The 17,133-nt window shown below is 40.7% G+C and overlaps 3 protein-coding genes across 7 annotated transcripts in view; 2 read left to right on the top strand and 1 right to left on the bottom strand.

Annotated features, from left to right (window-relative positions):
* Positions 1-507: 507 nt before the first annotated feature.
* On the bottom strand, positions 508-3,836 carry LOC132474098 (ion channel TACAN-like). Its single transcript, XM_060074531.1, has 12 exons — positions 3,700-3,836; positions 3,285-3,403; positions 2,897-3,013; positions 2,741-2,800; positions 2,336-2,431; positions 2,108-2,197; positions 1,912-1,977; positions 1,712-1,773; positions 1,491-1,583; positions 1,322-1,386; positions 958-1,026; positions 508-777 (listed from the first exon to the last, which is right to left on the bottom strand). Exons 1-12 carry the CDS (start codon positions 3,766-3,768, stop codon positions 661-663), a joined length of 1,023 nt encoding a protein of 340 aa, XP_059930514.1. The 5' UTR covers positions 3,769-3,836; the 3' UTR covers positions 508-660.
* A 67-nt stretch (positions 3,837-3,903) lies between these two features.
* Positions 3,904-11,231, top strand: gdpd1 (glycerophosphodiester phosphodiesterase domain containing 1). Of its 4 annotated transcripts, none has more exons than XM_060074527.1 (12): positions 3,918-4,028; positions 4,530-4,610; positions 4,989-5,138; positions 5,292-5,334; positions 5,966-6,101; positions 6,710-6,755; positions 7,132-7,253; positions 7,437-7,526; positions 7,806-7,939; positions 8,636-8,695; positions 8,971-9,022; positions 9,775-11,231. In XM_060074527.1, the coding sequence occupies exons 1-12, from the start codon at positions 3,956-3,958 to the stop codon at positions 9,904-9,906; spliced, it is 1,119 nt and encodes a 372-aa protein (XP_059930510.1). In that variant the 5' UTR covers positions 3,918-3,955; the 3' UTR covers positions 9,907-11,231. The 4 variants fall into 4 exon arrangements, with proteins under 4 accessions (XP_059930511.1, XP_059930510.1, XP_059930513.1 ...); XM_060074529.1 differs by having other exon boundaries at positions 4,018-4,064; XM_060074528.1 differs by lacking the exon at positions 4,530-4,610 and having other exon boundaries at positions 3,904-4,028.
* Positions 11,232-12,019: 788 nt separating this feature from the next.
* Positions 12,020-17,133, top strand: part of LOC132474099 (uncharacterized) — a 10,581-nt gene continuing 5,467 nt past the window's right edge. The window contains exon 1 of one of the 2 annotated variants that reach the window (XM_060074533.1): positions 12,020-12,462. In XM_060074533.1, the coding sequence (XP_059930516.1) occupies positions 12,159-12,462 (304 nt within the window). In that variant the 5' untranslated portion in view covers positions 12,020-12,158. The remainder of the gene's footprint in view (positions 12,463-17,133) is intronic. The other variant, XM_060074532.1, reaches the window with a different exon arrangement.

The following is a 17,133-nucleotide window of genomic DNA, read 5'->3' as shown; positions in this document are numbered from 1 at the left end:
ATACAGACAAAATAATATGAATAAATGAACGATTTAACTCACAAGGAAAACCGCAACTTTATTATTCGGAATAATTTGTATACAGGGACTAAGGAGATAGGCCTACAGCTGAGGGGAATACAGTGAACTGAGCATTATACTTAAGTTATCAAACAAACTAATACAACGAAATAAAATATCGGTAGGGGTAGTCTTGTCGTTTTGGTGTTGAAGGATCGAAGGCTGCCCCTCAATGACGTTGATTAAAAAATAGAATAAAAAAGAAGTAATTCTAATACAATTGTAAAAGTATTCAAAATGGTAAAATGTAAGAAAGTAAAATGTACATATATATATATATATTATAGAGAGAGAGAGAGAGAGAGAGAGAGAGAGAGAGAGAGAGAGAGAGAGAGAGAGAGAGAGAGAGAGAGAGAGAGAGAGAGAGAGAGAGAGAGAGAGAGAGAGATTATGTTATTTTAGTGAAGAATAATTGGAATTCATATATAAAACAATTTGTTTAGTTAAACATTAGGCTAATATAAATATACCCTCACATAAATCTTGACTCTCATGTATTAATATATGAACATTTTGATTCAATACAACTGATTAAAGGACAGCAGACCATCAGAGTAATCACAATATCTGTGGGATTATTTGCATTGTTTCATTGTTGCATCATTGATTCTTGGCCTTTGTCTCGTTCTTGCTCTTGATTTTGTGGCGTACTACGGCGACAGTTGTGAAGAAATTGCCCGTAAAGAGAATAAGGAAGCAGAGACCACAAGCCAAGACCTTAATATGACAAAAGCAAGAGATGAAGATTGCATCGTTAAATAATAAGTGAACTTTGTTTATGTTTTAAAGGACAAAGCAGACCAAAAGTAACCATCAAATGTATTGAATATAATTATTCATATTATGATTGGTTCTTCTGGTTGTACAGCTTGGTTATGCAAGACATGGTACACTGACCTGCCATTCCTTACAGTCTGGGAGCTTAGCCATCCCGAAGAGTGAGAGGCTATTGAAGAGCTGCCAGAACTGTGACACACACACACACACACACACACACACACACACACACACACACACACACACACACACACACACACACACACACACACACACACACACACACACACACACACACACACACACACACACACACACACACAGAGTTAGTAGCGAGACCACATCAGGTATCCTGTGTCCTGTGGTCTAAAACATGACAAGGAATCCTATTTCGTGAGCTAAGCATTTTGTTCTGACTGGGAATGATTCAGCAACATTTGTCAGAGCTGTGAACTATTGTTGGCTCTCATCATCACATACTCACATGCCCGAAAAACAGGAAGGGCAAGAGGAACGTCAGTCCTCGCCACATCCATGACTGAAATCCCTCTGAAATAGCATTTACACAAACTTGTTTCACGCAGAGTTCAGGGGAATGTTCGGTTATTCTTCCTGGCATGAAAATTTTTTGTGGTTTCTATTGGGGGTCTCACCCATAGTGAGGTCCATGTTGTGTCTTTCTCCCAGCGCTCGTAGTCTATACAGACAGCCACTCTGATAGTAGCATTGGAGACACTGGACAAAACCTGTGGAGACCATGAAAAAGAAAGGTGATTTTTTTTTGGGGAGCTTTTGGGATTTTAATTTAGCATGAAACCATGTTGTGGTGTTCTTTTTGATTGTGAGTGTATGACATGGTGAATAGGGCCATTACTCTGATACAGACTGTAGGCAATAAATTGGTTCCTGAAAACTTTGTACAGATGTCCATCCGGCCTTAAAAAGAAGAAGACAATGAATAAATGCAGTCATGCGATTGTAATGCCATTGATGAAGTACTATTATTGAGGGACAAACTGTTTCGGCTAGAGTCAGTGTCACTTTACACCAGATCTTTTGAGATTAACGCCTTACCAAGTCAGCATTACTCCTGACAGGAAGGTAGAGATGTAGTGATGGAACACCCACCAGCCTTTGATTCTATTATGAATTATACATACAAGAAGTAAATCAGTGGTGTGGTCTGTGTGGAATGCAGGCATGTGATGCAGTTCAAAGGTTTCCCATTAACATTGTTTTTCCTCCTGCTTTCATTTGGAATCCTACTGACCTGGATCCATTGGTAATGAGAACGCTCTCTCGGATTGTTAGCGTACAGTAGTACCACACCAAGAGAAAGTTGAGGATTGCATCAACAAATCTAGTTTTGTGGACAGAAGCAACTATAAATCATACACACACACACACACACATTCAACTCAGAGTGCTTGCGTGTGAACCGACTCGCCCTGAAAGACGTGGCTAGGCAGAAACTAAAGGCATCAAGGCTATAGCTTACCGGAAGTTGATGAAGAAGTAGCAAATGAAGGAAAATACAAGCAGTATCACCGTGAGGCACAGCTTGAACTTTTCATACTCGTCCTTGTAGGCAAATCTGAAAGGAAAAGCAAGAATAAAAAAAAAAAAAAGAGAATTAATCAATTACATTTACATTTAAGGCATTTAGCAGAGACTTTTATCCAAAGCAAAGTAAATTTTACTGAAGAAAATCAAAAGGACAAAGTAATCTATTGTTAAGGGCTGATATGTAGGACATCTTGCTGGAATATTCTGTCCTGGTAAATGGTAACACAAGATGAGGGCAAGTTTGTTTCTAGAACAGAGAATAGCTATTAATGATAAAATATATATATTATAGGCATACTCAAATCTTTTATTATAGGGAGCAATAATTTTGACTTACTTTGCCTGCTTGCTGAGAAGAGTCACGTTTACACTTCCGAGGACCAAATTTAGATAAATCCTATAATATAAAATGGCAAATTGAACAGGCATTTCTGATATTTGCTTAAGGTCAGAGTCTCTTATTGTCCAGCATTTAAACAAATACAATCTTTACCCATTTTTCTTGGGAAGAAATGATTCCATTTCCAAGAAAAGATTTGGTCTTGTCTTGATTTTTCCATTCATTTCCTCAATGGATTTGGCTTCTTCCGCTGTAAGGTCATTGCTGCATCTGGTAGAAAGGAACACAAATTGAAAAGATGCTGAAACATGATATTATTATAAATAGGATTATTGATATTGTAATGGAATGTAATTGCATTCGTTCTTCAACATCTTCTTGTTGTAGTATTTGTTGCATGAGAAAAATGATGTGGTGTGTGTGTGTGTGTGTGTGTGTGTGTGTGTGTGTGTGTGTGTGTGTGTGTGTGTGTGTGTGTGTGTGTGTGTGTGTGTGTGTGTGTGTGTGTGTGTGTGTGTGTGTTTGTGTGTACAACATCCACCTCTTGATTGACTGGGTTATCTCCTTTAATCGTCGCCGCTGATTGGAGATGGAGGCAGAGCAGCTACTCTGCAGCTTGGAGATCTCATCTAGTTTCTGCACGTAGATCTTGTATGTATCCTGGATAACAAGTTGAAGGACATTGCATTTCTCAGCAAAATACAGACCTCAAATAGTATTGTATGGGTGTATATTCATCGCATTTATGTTGACACAACATAAAATACTGTAATAAAATTAAATAAAACACATTACATTGAGATTTACACACTGTAATATAACGTAATAATAATTATATATATTATATATCATTACAGATATGAAACAGTGATACTGTTATTATAGCATATATAACAGTGAGTATATATAATATCATAACATTTAATATATCAAGAAAGCCGTTAATCCATTCCTACCTGAATGTTCTGATACTGCTCGTCCATACATTTCCACTCCTCAAGGATCGCTGGTAAGCTCTGAGACATTTTGTTTGTTTACCTGAACCTGTAAGGCTTGTAACCACCTAGAGAGAAAGACTATACCTCAAGACCTAATCGTATGCATTCTGATAAACATACAGTTAAAAGTTAAATGGAATACATCTTTCAGGGTGTTAAATCCAACTTAATGTTTAGGTTTATTGCTGTTGTAATGGACTTTGACTTCTGATTGATGTTGACGTGGACGTTGTTCAGCTGGAATACGCCCTTTTCACTTTGTCCCTCACAATCAGGATCAGGAGTAGGTGAGTCTACTGCTACATTGAAAGCAATACTCTAAGGTAGGTTTTGTTATAAGATTCAATCAGCACCCTCTCAAGATCAATCCAATGACGTTAGGTGGGATAGATGTTGCTGTGGTGCCTGTTTTGAGGAGGACTTATATTCCATATATACCCCTCAGGTTTACCTGTTCGTGCTTTGCGGTTTTGGATCTATTGGTCACTGTCAGTAACATCATGCACGACTACAGCTACATCTAGTGGATTTAAGGGTCTATTAACAATGCTGTAAAGGAAAGAGGCATATAACTAATAAGAAGAATGATCGTTAGATAGTTCCGAAGAATCCAGTTATCCAGTTTGTGGTTCAAACACGGGAAGTATAAGAGAGCCTACATATAAACCGTGTAAATTGATTAGAAACACGACAAAGTTTTACTCCCTGAAACCCACAAATACAACCTTTTGGATTGCGCCGGGCGTGTTACGCATGCGCTGTAAACACTATTTGTTTTGTGACAGCAGCAACCTTCGGCTGTGTATATCGTGTCAGCCCAGCGGATTGTTTCACGAAACAGCTGTACAATCTCATTGGAACTAGATTAGGTAAATACGCAGCTTTATTTTTTACAATATGATGATCCATCAATAGTTTGAAGTCTTTCTAAATTAGCAACATTACAGCACAGTATTTAGTAGAAGCTACCTTTAGCTACTGCCAGAGACGTAGTAAAAGTAAAAACCTGCTTCTCATCGGCTCACTTATTACACAAGTATTTAGACTATTTCTTGAATTATTACTTGTTTGTTTTATTGATACATATTACATGGTTGAACTACTTAGGTCGTATGTGTCGTGTATTCATCATTTCCAGCTGTAATGTTTGTTTGTATGTCAGATCAGGATAATATCGGGGATTTTCTTTATTAACAAAACGTTATGCTATTCTATTTAAATGGGTGTGTGATCTATTCTGGTTTCAGTTCATGGTCTAAAGATGTGTGCTGCGGTATATGTTTGGTCTACGGTAACGGGCTACGTCCTCACGTCTGCTCTATTGATGAAGTGTCCCACACTTCTACATCGGAGGAAGAGGGAGACTTTCGTCAGCAGACACATCTCGCATCGTGGAGGTGATTCTATGTTGTTTATGCATTTGTCATTTTATTACAGACAATTTTCCTATTTTGGGTTGCAAATCCATATATATTTTCTTTCAATTATCAGTTTTGTAACCGTGTATCAATCAGAGGAATTTATCATTGAATAACCCCATTTTGTTACAGGGGCAGCTGAAAATCTGGAAAACACTATGGCAGCTTTTAAGCAGTGAGTCGTTTGTGTTCTAATGTTGTAGCAATGCCAGCCAAAACCAGGATAAGCTTGTCATGCATCAAGTAAACCAGTGAATGTGCATCTTTCTTTGCAAGTGGTTGTTAATGGTGTTGTGGTCATTTCTCAAAGAGATATTGTGTCTAGGACATATTCACGCTTTTTAACATAGTTTCACCCCCTCCCCAGAAGGCTGTTGTCCTTAGGGAAATGAGTGATGCAATTGTCTTACATCAAAGGTGGCGGTTGTGACCGGTTCACTCCAGGTCAAAGGTGAACAAAAGTGGAGCTAGACTACTTCAGTTACAAGATAGGGTGGCTAGTTAACACAACCTGAAAAGCAAAGTCAACAACATATTTCCCATGAGAATGGGGATGTATTTTTTTTATTCTTACTGAAATTGTTCTCCTCAGCTTCTGGAGTTATATATACAGTGTGTTTCAATGATCTTCGATGTCCAACTGCCATTTGTGCTGACAGTTTCCCAGATCTCGTGTGTGTGTGTGTGTGTGTGTGTGTGTGTGTGTGTGTGTGTGTGTGTGTGTGTGTGTGTGTGTGTGTGTGTGTGTGTGTGTGTGTGTGTGTGTGTGTGTGTGTGTGTGTGTGTGTGTGTGTGTGTGTGTGTAGTGCTGTGGATGTAGGTACAGACATGCTGGAGTTGGACTGTCACCTGACCAAAGATGAAGAGGTGGTGGTGTCGCACGATGGTAACCTGATCAGGTCCACGGGCATGGAAGCCTACATCTCAGAAGTTGCGTACGCTGTGAGTGGCCACGCCCCTTTTATCATCCTAGTTGGCAGGAGACATTCCAAAAGATACAAATTCTAGTTTCAAACATTCCTCTTTGTTCTTTCTCAACAAGTCATTATTTGAAATGGGGTTTTGTTTTGTAGATATATTTGTTTGCAAAATTAAAACGTTTACGCCAGGATGTAAATTGTTTTTTGTGGGGGGAAAACATCAATTTATTCTGCAAAGTCATGCAAGTTGAACTGGAACAGTGTCAAAACAGGCATAGAAGCTGTGGAAGCTCATTTTAAAGTTCAAGGTGGAACAAGAAGTTATCATCCCCAGCACTTTGTCACCAGATCAAACCCACATCGAGTAGCCTCAATGTTTTAAAAAGGGGAAACATTAAACTTAATAACAGAAGCTTCATATCACTAGGTTCAAATATCACAAGATTCTTATCACAAGTTGCAAAGTATCACAAGCCTCATGTCACCAGTTTCGAAATGATCTAAGTTCCTTAAACCTCTATAAGCTATATAATGAAAGGTCAGTACGTTAGTTTTTGCCAACATTGTACATTTGTTTTGAAGAAAGCTCTGTGTTGATGTTTCCGCCTGTGGTATGTGTTCTATTGGCAGGATCTCCCCAGTTACCTTCGCAAACTTGAAGTCACTTTCGAGAGAGGTAAGCATTTCCTATAACAAAGCTGGTTTATATCAATAGAAACGTAATCTAAACAAAACAATGGAAAAAGATTTTCCTCCAAATCTGAATGTATACACTATATCTATCTATCTATCTATCTATCTATCTATCTATCTATCTATCTATCTATCTATCTATCTATCTATCTATCTATCTATCTATCTATCTATCTATCTATCTATCTATCTATCTATCTATCTATCTATATCTCGACACTGCTTGCCAAAGCACATAGGATTTACTTGACTCAGACGCTGAGGCGCTGTTGACAAGGCTAGACTGTCACATGGTTAGCAAGTGGTCGCTGCAGTGGATCTGATTGCAGCTCTGGTGTGTGTTGTTTGGCTGCTTGCAGAGTGTTACTGTGAGGCAGGGGAGGACAAGTGCATGCCTCTGCTCAGGGACGTGTTCGAGGCCTTCCCCAACACCCCGGTCAACGTGGACATCAAGGTCAACAACGACATGCTCATCAAGAAGGTAGCTGTCTGTCTTTCTTGCTAATGACACACTTTATTGATTTATTTTTGTTTATGGTTTTGTCATAAAATAACATAGTGGTTTTTAATGGCTTATCCATTTGTCCGAATCACGATGACAAACGGTATGTTTGAAGAGATTGAGGGGGCAAAGTGTGTGAAGTAAGTGTCATTATCGCCCCAGGTCTCCGAGATGGTCATGCAGTACGACAGAGAGCATCTCACCGTGTGGGGAAACTCCAGTAACAAAATTGCCAAGAAGTGCTACAAGGAGGCGAGTCAGCACAAACGGCGATATATACTACCTTTGATCATAATAATAATGTAGAGTGAATGATTTTAATGTATAAATAAAATGGTGTTTTGGTACATTGTTTTTTGAAATGATGTTCTATATATTTCTATATTTTGTGTGTGTGTGTGTGTGTGTGTGTGTGTGTGTGTGTGTGTGTGTGTGTGTGTGTGTGTGTGTGTGTGTGTGTGTGTGTGTGTGTGTGTGTGTGTGTGTGTGTGTGTGTGTGTGTGTGTGTGTGTGTGTGTGTGTGTGTATCAGAACCCTCGCATCCCAGTGTTGTTCAGCCTGGCCCGTGTTCTGCAGCTGCTGGGGCTCTTCTACACCGGACTCCTGCCCTTCGTCCCCCTCAAGGAGCAGTTCCTGGAGATCCCCATGCCCTCAATTATCACAAAGTAAGGGCGCACGCACACGCACGCACACACACACTATAGAAAGATAACCTTTTACTTATTTTGAGACTGTAAAAGTAGGACTTAATAATGCTAAAGTGTCTTTTTGAAGTCCATATTTATATATTATTTTGTGACCTTGCTTGTTAGGACATTTAAAACAAAATATAAAAAATATGCTGTGTGGCCAGTTAATCTCCTGGCTCTTTCCACTGCGATTTGGGTTTCCATTGTATCGCCGATGGACGAGTAGGGCATTAGTCTCCAAGTGCTGCCATTTGACTGCAGTGGGTTAAGGATCAGGGACTGTGTAAGGGCCCCACTCCATAGCAGCCCTTAAACACACATCTTTGGCCCCTGAACGGGATGACAGGATTAGCTGGAATAAGACTCTGATGGAGTGTATTTTGGGGGCCCCAACAATGATATCCATACATGTCGGTTGACATATGTCGTAAAAATAATATCTACACCAGAATACATTAGGAATTTAGCTTTAATCTATACTGGGCCAGATTAAAAAAAGATACATATCATAACTGTTGCCCACAGTTAGTCACTTAGGAAAGGTTAGCTAGTCAGCAGTCATTGTTTGCAACAGTCTACGCTCTTGCATAAAATTAAGCATTTGGAATTTCAAATCGTGTCTATCTTGTACGCTGTCATCTTTCCATGACACTTTACATCCCTGTCTAACAGAATAAAGGATCCTAGCAAAATAACCAGGACCCAGCGATTCTTCACATGGCTCGCAGATACGTAAGTGTTCGACACACACACACACACACACACACACACACGTCACACGTCACACCCGTCACACGTCACACGTCACATGTTACATATTACACGTCACATATTACACACGTCACATATTACACACACACACAAGTCACACACATACTACTCATATGGACTTTTGGAATGTTTCATTGCTCAGACTAAGCCTCTGCCTTGTTCCTTCCCTCTACCATCTCACCCCTCTTCTTGCGACTTGACCTGCAACTGTGGATGTCTCTTTGCTTGTCTTGCAGCCTTCTGATGAGGAAAGCTCTGTTTGACCATCTAACTGCCAGAGGAATACAGGCAAGATTAACAATAAAATGCCAATATTGAATCTTCTTATGATCGGTTACCTCTGTAATTATCACGTTTACTGTATGCGTGTACATGTAGAGCTATAGAGAAGGATCTACTGGTGATTCAAAGTTGGAGCTTATGTGCAAATGTACGACCAAAGACAGGACCAGACACATGGCCCTGCACCTGTACCTCATTGTGTCGAGTCTCTGTCAGGACGTGTTGTTGGTGGCGCTCTCATAAGATGAACAAAAAGAAAAACGGGAAAAGCAAGAAATCGACGGCATTGCAAACAGTCATGTTTCATTACGCCTTTATCCGGTTAATCCTGGGGGCTGGAGGTAGCCTTCCATTCTGAACAGGACCATTCCACACCCAACGCAATATTGGGTGGTTTCAGCAAAGCTCTGATGAAACAACAGTTTTAAGACCCAATAGTGTGTTCCCCATCAGTATTCCCCATCCCCTAGTTTGAAGTTCAGCCCCTTTGGCCATATGTTATATATTGTGTAAGATTAATAAGATGGAATCGTTGGCATTCAAGTAGTCAAAGCATTGGCTTTCTTACTTAATCTGAAGTTTGGAGGTTAAATCTACAAGAGTCTTTGCACTTCAGCACATCCCTCAAGTGTCCTTTGCTCCAGCAATGAGCGAAGACAGCCCCACTATAAATGGCTAACAGGCTGCATTACGGGGCATCATGTTCCCTGCTGTTTCTAATGGCTCAGTGTGAGTTATTTTGTCCGATCTGCTCGCAGGTGTACATCTGGGTGCTGAACGACGACGAGGACTTCCAGAGGGCGTTTGATTTGGGAGCCACGGGCGTTATGACAGATTTTCCCACCAAGCTTAAAGACTTCATCGAGAGGAATGGCATCACTAAGCCCTAGTGACCTGCTAGCTTATCGACACTCTGCCCCCCCACCCCCTCCCTCCGGCTTAGCCTACAATCGGCCTGACCTGCCGGGACCACAGCACGGGGCCAGTGGACTGAGGCAGTTCCTGCCAGGCTGTCAGTCACAGTTACAAACAACCTGCAACAGGGGCCTCGCCACCCATTCTCTTAATACCCTTGCAGTGTGAAAAACCAAACAAAAAAAGAAATATATATATTTTTGCACTGGGAAAAACATTGAACTCAACAGCACGGGAAAAGTGGGACTGTCTCCGCCTCCTCCTCCATGATTGGGTGAAAGAGATGAATGCGTGCTTAGAAGGGGGTCAATGGTGTGTTTACAATGTGGGCCTTACAGAGAACACACGCACTAGCAAACACACACACACACACACACACACCATATCTATATCTACATGCTGAAAAACAGCAATATTTAGGTTGTTTTTTTCATTGCAGGGTTGTTTGAAATGGATATATAAGCACATAGGCATTATTCTCCTTTCTTCTGGTGTTACACTGGCATGCTTTTGGTTTTAAAAACACTTTAGATACTGACAGGTACTGTTATTATGAGGTTCACATCCATACAGTTGATATGCAAGGTACAAAACAATATGTGAACTTATATGGGACTTGTTTCAAGAATTATTTTGAGCTATATAAGCCAAGAAAATTGATACCATGTTTCATGACACACAATAAGATCACTGACAATAATCGACAATAAGCTACCAATGACTCTGGATATTACTTGAGTTACTGTGCAAAGGCCACTGAGATTACGACGCCCAAAAGTTGTCGTTAATGCATTTTCGAGGTGTGACGTGAATAGTTTTGGCTGTGCAATGGTGATGTCTAATGAATTGAACTGATGTTTGTGTAGTGTATGACATTTAGTGGTACTTCACTGAATTTGTGACTTGTAATAATGGAAATGGCATTTTATTGGTTAATGTAATGTTTTCAAGGATTTTTAAATTATTGTGTGAAATTCTGTTTTCTTTTGGAAATTGTATAACGTGTGGACAGAATTTAGCGTAAATCTTTGAATTTTGGATTATTTAGAAGTACAATTTATGTCACTGTGTATTTGTTTATTTTATTTTTTATCAAAATCTGTTTAACCTTGTTAAAAGTTCAGATTAAGATTCCTTAAATGTCCTTGTATTGGCTATATGTATGCTTTAATTCGCAGATCATAAGTATTTAATTTCATTACATTAAGGATGAATTGAGGGATTATGTTTGTCAAAAAGTGGTGGTGGTCAAATTATATTTGTTTCCACTGTAATTGGGATAATAAAAACATTGATTTGAGTTGTGTGAGCATGAGCTATATTATTATTGCAGTATAATATTCAATTCAGTCATATATTGGACAGCAGATGGCGCTACAAACATGTTTTGAGCGAAGATGGGGACACTGTTTTCATGCAGCACCCAACATCAGAACCTCCTTCTTTCTCTACATGTGGGACATTATGTTGTTTTTTTCCCAGATGTTTCACCAGAACTGTTTTGCTGAATTCAAAATGTTTGCCAACTGGATGTAAATTCGAGATGAAAATGTAATAATCTTTTCGCAATTTTTTTTTAGAACTGTAATCAATTGAACACCTTTCATTGGAGTACTAGGATTATTGTGCATATGGGCTTGCATTTGTCCCTGCTTTTTTTCCCAGAAAGTTTGGAATTATGGTTGATTAGCTGTTAAGAAAACGAACAAGGATCTCTGAAAAGATTCGAACAGAAAAATGTACTTGTTTTGCACCAAAATATATTGAACTACAATAACTTTTTTTAAATATAATTACTGATGTAAATGTAGAATTGTGTTTGTAAAAAGCATGGACATGGGGACTTACATCGTTCTTGCACAACATTTTTTTATTTAAAAAAAAACATTTAAATCGTAAATCAATGGAAAAATATAATCACCAAATGCATAACGTGGTTCGCTTTAAGTTAATTTCCTGTTTTTATAAATCAAAAACACGTACTTTTGTTTATTCTGAGGCAGCAGTGGGTTTATTGGATACCCATGTTAACTCACGACCAATAAGCTCTGTGTTGCTATGCCCGCTCGCTTTGTTGGTTGGCTGTAACGCCAGTCAATAATTTATCAAGCCATGATACTGTTTGATTCCTGCGCTCGTTCTTAGAGGTAGTTGCTAGATCCAAGGGTCCGAACGTACAGTAGGCGGGTCCCTTACTCCGTTCCATGGTTGGTGTCTATGGGTGTCAATGGCTAGTAACGGAGAGAGGTACGCCCAACTGTACGGTAGGAACAGTGATTGGTTGGTAACGCAGAGACGTATCGCCAACCATACGTTCGGACCCTTGGATCAAGCAACTACCTTCTTAAAAACTCTTTTGGGTACAGCTGCGTACTGGCGCGTCAAAACATTGCGTCTGCACGACTTGCCAGAGCTGGAGAAGACATTTGCCGAAAGGAATGCGAATGGGCGCTTAGAATTGGCAGTTCAACGAGGAAAACGAGAAGGTGCTACTTTTTTTAGTGGTGAACATTTTTTTCTTCATTTCAAAGGTAAAAAACAAACCTTTGTACGTTTTGACATGCATTGCTAGTGATGCGATTGTTGTCATCCTTTGTTTTTAAATAATACACATGGTGGGTGAACAGTTCGTTGCGATACAACTTCTTACCTCTGTGAAATGCAATTGTATACATCGGTAGACTTTCTGCCACAATGATGCATGGCGGGCTGCCCTGTATGCGCCATCAGCTCTCCGTGGGCGCAGTGACTGGCGCGGTACTCGCACGTCAGCAAAAATAAAAAATAGAATCATCGATGCAGACTGGCAGATGACTCATAGCTCACAGGTGATCGACCTGAACATTAGTTTTGAATGTAGTAGGCCTAATTGTGGATGTAGTCCTGTTTTTGAAGTCAGACTTGTGAGCCTGCACGTTTGTTTAGGTCACGGTCAACATGGCAAAGCGGGCATCAGCGTGCTCAGCCTGCTGTCTGTGGTGGCTGAAGTTGTGAAAGTAACCGTTTTTATTCATGTTGTCAATCATCTCACATCACCTCAACCTGATGCAGCTCGCTCTGTTGATAATATATTGTTATTTTTAGTTTTATTGTTTGCTTTATTATTTCTGTTTGCTGTTTGCATAGATATTAAGTTTGAAAGACTTCTTTGCACAAATATGGTCCTCTCTCTTTTGAGTCAAACCTCTCAAAGAGCACTTGGACTATACAGACTGCTATACCGGGACAAACCAAGTCAGTTCCAAACAGCCAAAGCAAGACCAGGCAGGCAAGAGCAGACTACATATCATGATAGCGATCGTCTATACAAGACAGAACAGCAGCCAAGGTCCTCAACCTAACCATATAGTGATACACTTGTATCAGTAGTTACTTGTGTGTGTCTATAGGTGTATATGGACCAACCAACATGTAAACTAGAATGGGTACAGTCTGAGAGCTCAACTGTGAATAGACCCTACTGTGAAACATGTAATGGTGGATGCACTACAAAGTACTAATGGTGGTGACTATCATAACATTCAAGTAAATTTAACCAAACAGTCCATTAGGTTCTTCTGTGGCAGATGATTGCACGGACAGTGATTCTGCTACTTCTGCTAACATGAATACCACAACACTACTGCTAACATTATGGCCCATACTACATGAAGCAAGATGCAGAGCTCTGGCCTTGATATGGGCTTTTCCTTGATGCCAATTTGACACGTGCAATCTGTGCACGTGCAGTTCGTATGAAACAAATATAACTGAGTTGTTAGCCTAGTTTACTATTTTAAGTTAATAATGGTGTAATATAGCTCTTGAAATATATAATCAGTCGTTGAGGTTAGGAGTTTGCAGTAGTAATAGGTTCTTCTTGTATACTAATATTGATAGATTGTTCTGGGGTCAGAGTTGGGTGTACCAAAAGAGCTAATCAAAGATCCATCATAGATCATGCACAAACATGATGACATACTGTTTGGTTCATCATGTTCTGTATCCACATATTTTCTGTAACTGTGTGGAGACCTCCACTGAAGAAGGCAAGCAACCCCAAAGAAGGCAGAAGTGTGGGGGGGGGGGGGGGGTGACTAACTGAGGGAGATGTAAGTGCCTTCTTTTGTTTGCATCGGCTCCTACAACGTGACTTATGGCCGCTCACAAATACGATCCTGATCATCGATCCCAGTGAAATACGAAACAGGGATCGCTGCCAGAGTTACGTCAGAGAATGTAAAAAAAGAAGTAAACACTGCGTGACATCACCACCGCCCATGGAATCAATCTCATGTACTGGTCCACTGTCTCATCCCGGGCTGTTGCGGATGAGGTCATGGTGTTGTATGCTAATGAGCCTGATCGGAGCCGTCACGAGGGGAAGGATGAGAGAGGCGGAGGGAGGAAGAGAGGGAGGGAGGAGGGAGGGAAGGGGGTCGTTAAGGACAGGGACCAGCCGACACAAGGACAGATGGGCCATACAGTCCATCACCCGCTCCTCCTCTTTATTTCCCCCTCTCCTTATCACCTCTACTGCTGCCGTGTGACTCCTCACTCGGCCTGGCCTCCATACCTCCAGCGTCCTCTCGGCCTCTCCTTCTTGTTTATCTTTCTGTCTGCTTCTCCTTGTTTATCTTTCCATCTGCCTCCCCTTCTTGTTTATGTTTCCGTCTGCTTCTCCTACTTGTTTATCTTTCTGTCTGCCTCTTCTGGTTTTCCTTTCTGTCTGTCTTTTCATCCCTTTTTGTCTCCCACTCTTGCTTTCATTCTTTCTTCCTCCAATCTTTCTACCTTCCTTCCTTCACTGGATCTCTCCCACCTCTTTCTCCAGCTCTTGCTGTCTGTGGGCTGGCCCTCCTCTCCTCCTCTCCTCTGCTCCGCTTCAGGAGCAGCAGTGGCGGCAGCATCAATGTGTGTTATGTAACAAAGGTTGCTGTTGGAATAGACGGGCCCCTGGGCTGATAAGGGCTTGTGCACGTAGTATCTTTTTGCTGTTGCACAGACTGGATGACTGTGTGTGAACAGAAGGACATGCAAAGGGGTGGACGGATACACAGAGAGATGGACAGGCTTACAGATGGACAGACATACAGACAAAGAGATGGACAGAGAGATGAAGGGACAGGAGGAATCGGGGCCAGACTACGCTTAATGAAGGAATACTGAGGGATACAAAAGGCATACAAACAGACATGCAGCAGGGGTACGGACATATGTCAAACAAGACAGAAAGACAGATGGATCGGGGCATAGGTCATATAGGGCATACATAAGGAGACACTAATTGAATGATTCTAAGAAAAAATGCATGCATGCATGCAAGGTTTAAACTTAAAAAGAAAGAAAGTGGTGCTTAAAGGAGGCTAAGAGATGGACCGTCAGTGGACCGAACATTTTCTTTTTGTGTCTAGCAAAGTTTTCAAAGTGACTGGGTAATTAAATTTCCTCTCCAAATACCCATTATTCCTAAAAACCACAAAGATTGCGGGTTGGTGTAGTCCTGGCAACTGTTCTCATGAACGGAAAAACTGAATATGTCGATACATATTTCCAATAATGATTTAGACCAGGAAGAAGAGAATGTTCTAGTTTAATGGAAATATTTACTAACCCTTAACAAAGTGGTACTGGCTCTCTCATTTCAGATACCATGAGAGCCATTGCTTCTCCTTTTCTGTATTTAGATGGTTCTCTCTCTCTTGTGGTTCACTTACTGTTTTATGCTAATGAGGCATGTCTTGCCTGGGCTGTCTGTTGGACACATTAATGGAGTCCTGTTGCATTCTGGGTTTGCTCAGCTGCATCACACTTGATCGACACCGAGCAATTAATCTGAGTCTTATACGATGAACAATACCATAAGCTGTCAAAAAATGTAACTGCAAGGAGTGAGGCATGCGTGCTGATCCCGATGAACGTAACAATTCTGTGTTCTGCAAACGTCTTAGAAATGTTGTTTGGTTGAATCATGTTCTACGCATTCTCTATGACACAATGACACCATACATGCTGCCCTTTCCTTTGCAACTGCTCCAACCAATCCAGTGTGTCCCTATTTTACGACCAGTGGCATATACAGTATACCTTAGGCGTATCTGTATTATTACAGATGACGAGTGTGTTTATCGTGGTGCCTGACTGTTTGTGGGTGTCTGAGAACAAAGTCATGGCTGACTAACATTCCACGGTTGGAAGTCAGGGAAGAGTAAACAAAGACATACTCGTCTGTTTTATTGATTTACACCCCAGACGCATCGCCCTGAAATACTTCACCAGGCCCTTTCTGACATCTACAATAATCAAACAGCAGAATAGTAAACATTCCTGTTTGTTTTTTTACAGGTTCCACAGTGAGTGTTTATAAAGTTGTCTGCAACAGCAAACAAAAAAATTGCAACATTTAGAACTCTTTGGCAAATAGAACCTTGATATTTGTATTATTAAGTATGAAGTATTATTATGGTTCCTTGACACTACGATAATAAAGGCTCCATAATAATCATCAACTGTGTTTTCTATTGTTGTAGCACATTTTAGCACAGACTGCCTCAGCAATTCACTACTATTTAAAAATGTTAAATGGCTAAACCTAGACTCCTATTGTATCTGTACACGGTTTGTTTTTGGAAACTTGGTCGTGCAGCACTTACATTTCTTACATGTGCCAATATTGATCGTATGCTTTGGTTATTCTGTGTCACCTTGAAGTTGTTTCGGATAGAGGCATCTGCTAAACTACACCCTACAACTCCCAATGCTGTTCATACGTAAAGGAAATAGTGATAGCACCAACCTAAGAGCACTAAACCAAACCTTAGCAACCTTGGCATTCTCACTATACATACAGCATCAACCCATCACTAACATGTTATGGTTAGGGTTAGTATATCATATATAATATTGTTGACTTGATCTTAATGGAGAGAATTTGAGTTCCATATCACATCCTGGTCCATTTATCTGACACTTTAATCCCAAGCAAGCGATTTACAAGAGGTGCATTCAACCGTGAAGATAAAACCCAGCCATGACCAGCATCACACGACTACATACAATCCATCAAACGAGGACACAGCTTCAAGTGGGACCCTTTAGAAACAAAGAGATAGGGCCGGTTCGTATCAGCCCCGAGGTATGTCTCCAGCGCCCTGGGGCTGGGCTGCTAGAGCCAGTGAAAACACACTCTGCCCTCCCTGCTGGCCCCCCCCCCCCCCCCCAGC

This window comes from Gadus macrocephalus, chromosome 16 (genome assembly GCF_031168955.1).
Source record: "Gadus macrocephalus chromosome 16, ASM3116895v1".
Taxonomy (NCBI): domain Eukaryota; kingdom Metazoa; phylum Chordata; class Actinopteri; order Gadiformes; family Gadidae; genus Gadus; species Gadus macrocephalus.
This window is presented reverse-complemented; position numbering and strand designations above follow the sequence as displayed.

Coding starts and splice junctions, on each gene's coding strand:
- gdpd1 (XM_060074527.1), top strand. CDS start 3,956: ATGTTGACGTGGACGTTGTTCAGCTGGAATACGCCCTTTTCACTTTGT. Junction 5,139..5,291: donor ACACATCTCGCATCGTGGAG/GTGATTCTATGT, acceptor ATTTTGTTACAG/GGGCAGCTGAAAATCTGGAA. Junction 6,102..6,709: donor TCTCAGAAGTTGCGTACGCT/GTGAGTGGCCAC, acceptor TTCTATTGGCAG/GATCTCCCCAGTTACCTTCG.
- LOC132474098 (XM_060074531.1), bottom strand. CDS start 3,768: ATGTCTCAGAGCTTACCAGCGATCCTTGAGGAGTGGAAATGTATGGAC. Junction 2,801..2,896: donor TTTCTTCCCAAGAAAAATGG/GTAAAGATTGTA, acceptor TTTATATTATAG/GATTTATCTAAATTTGGTCC. Junction 1,978..2,107: donor CTCATTACCAATGGATCCAG/GTCAGTAGGATT, acceptor AATTCATAATAG/AATCAAAGGCTGGTGGGTGT.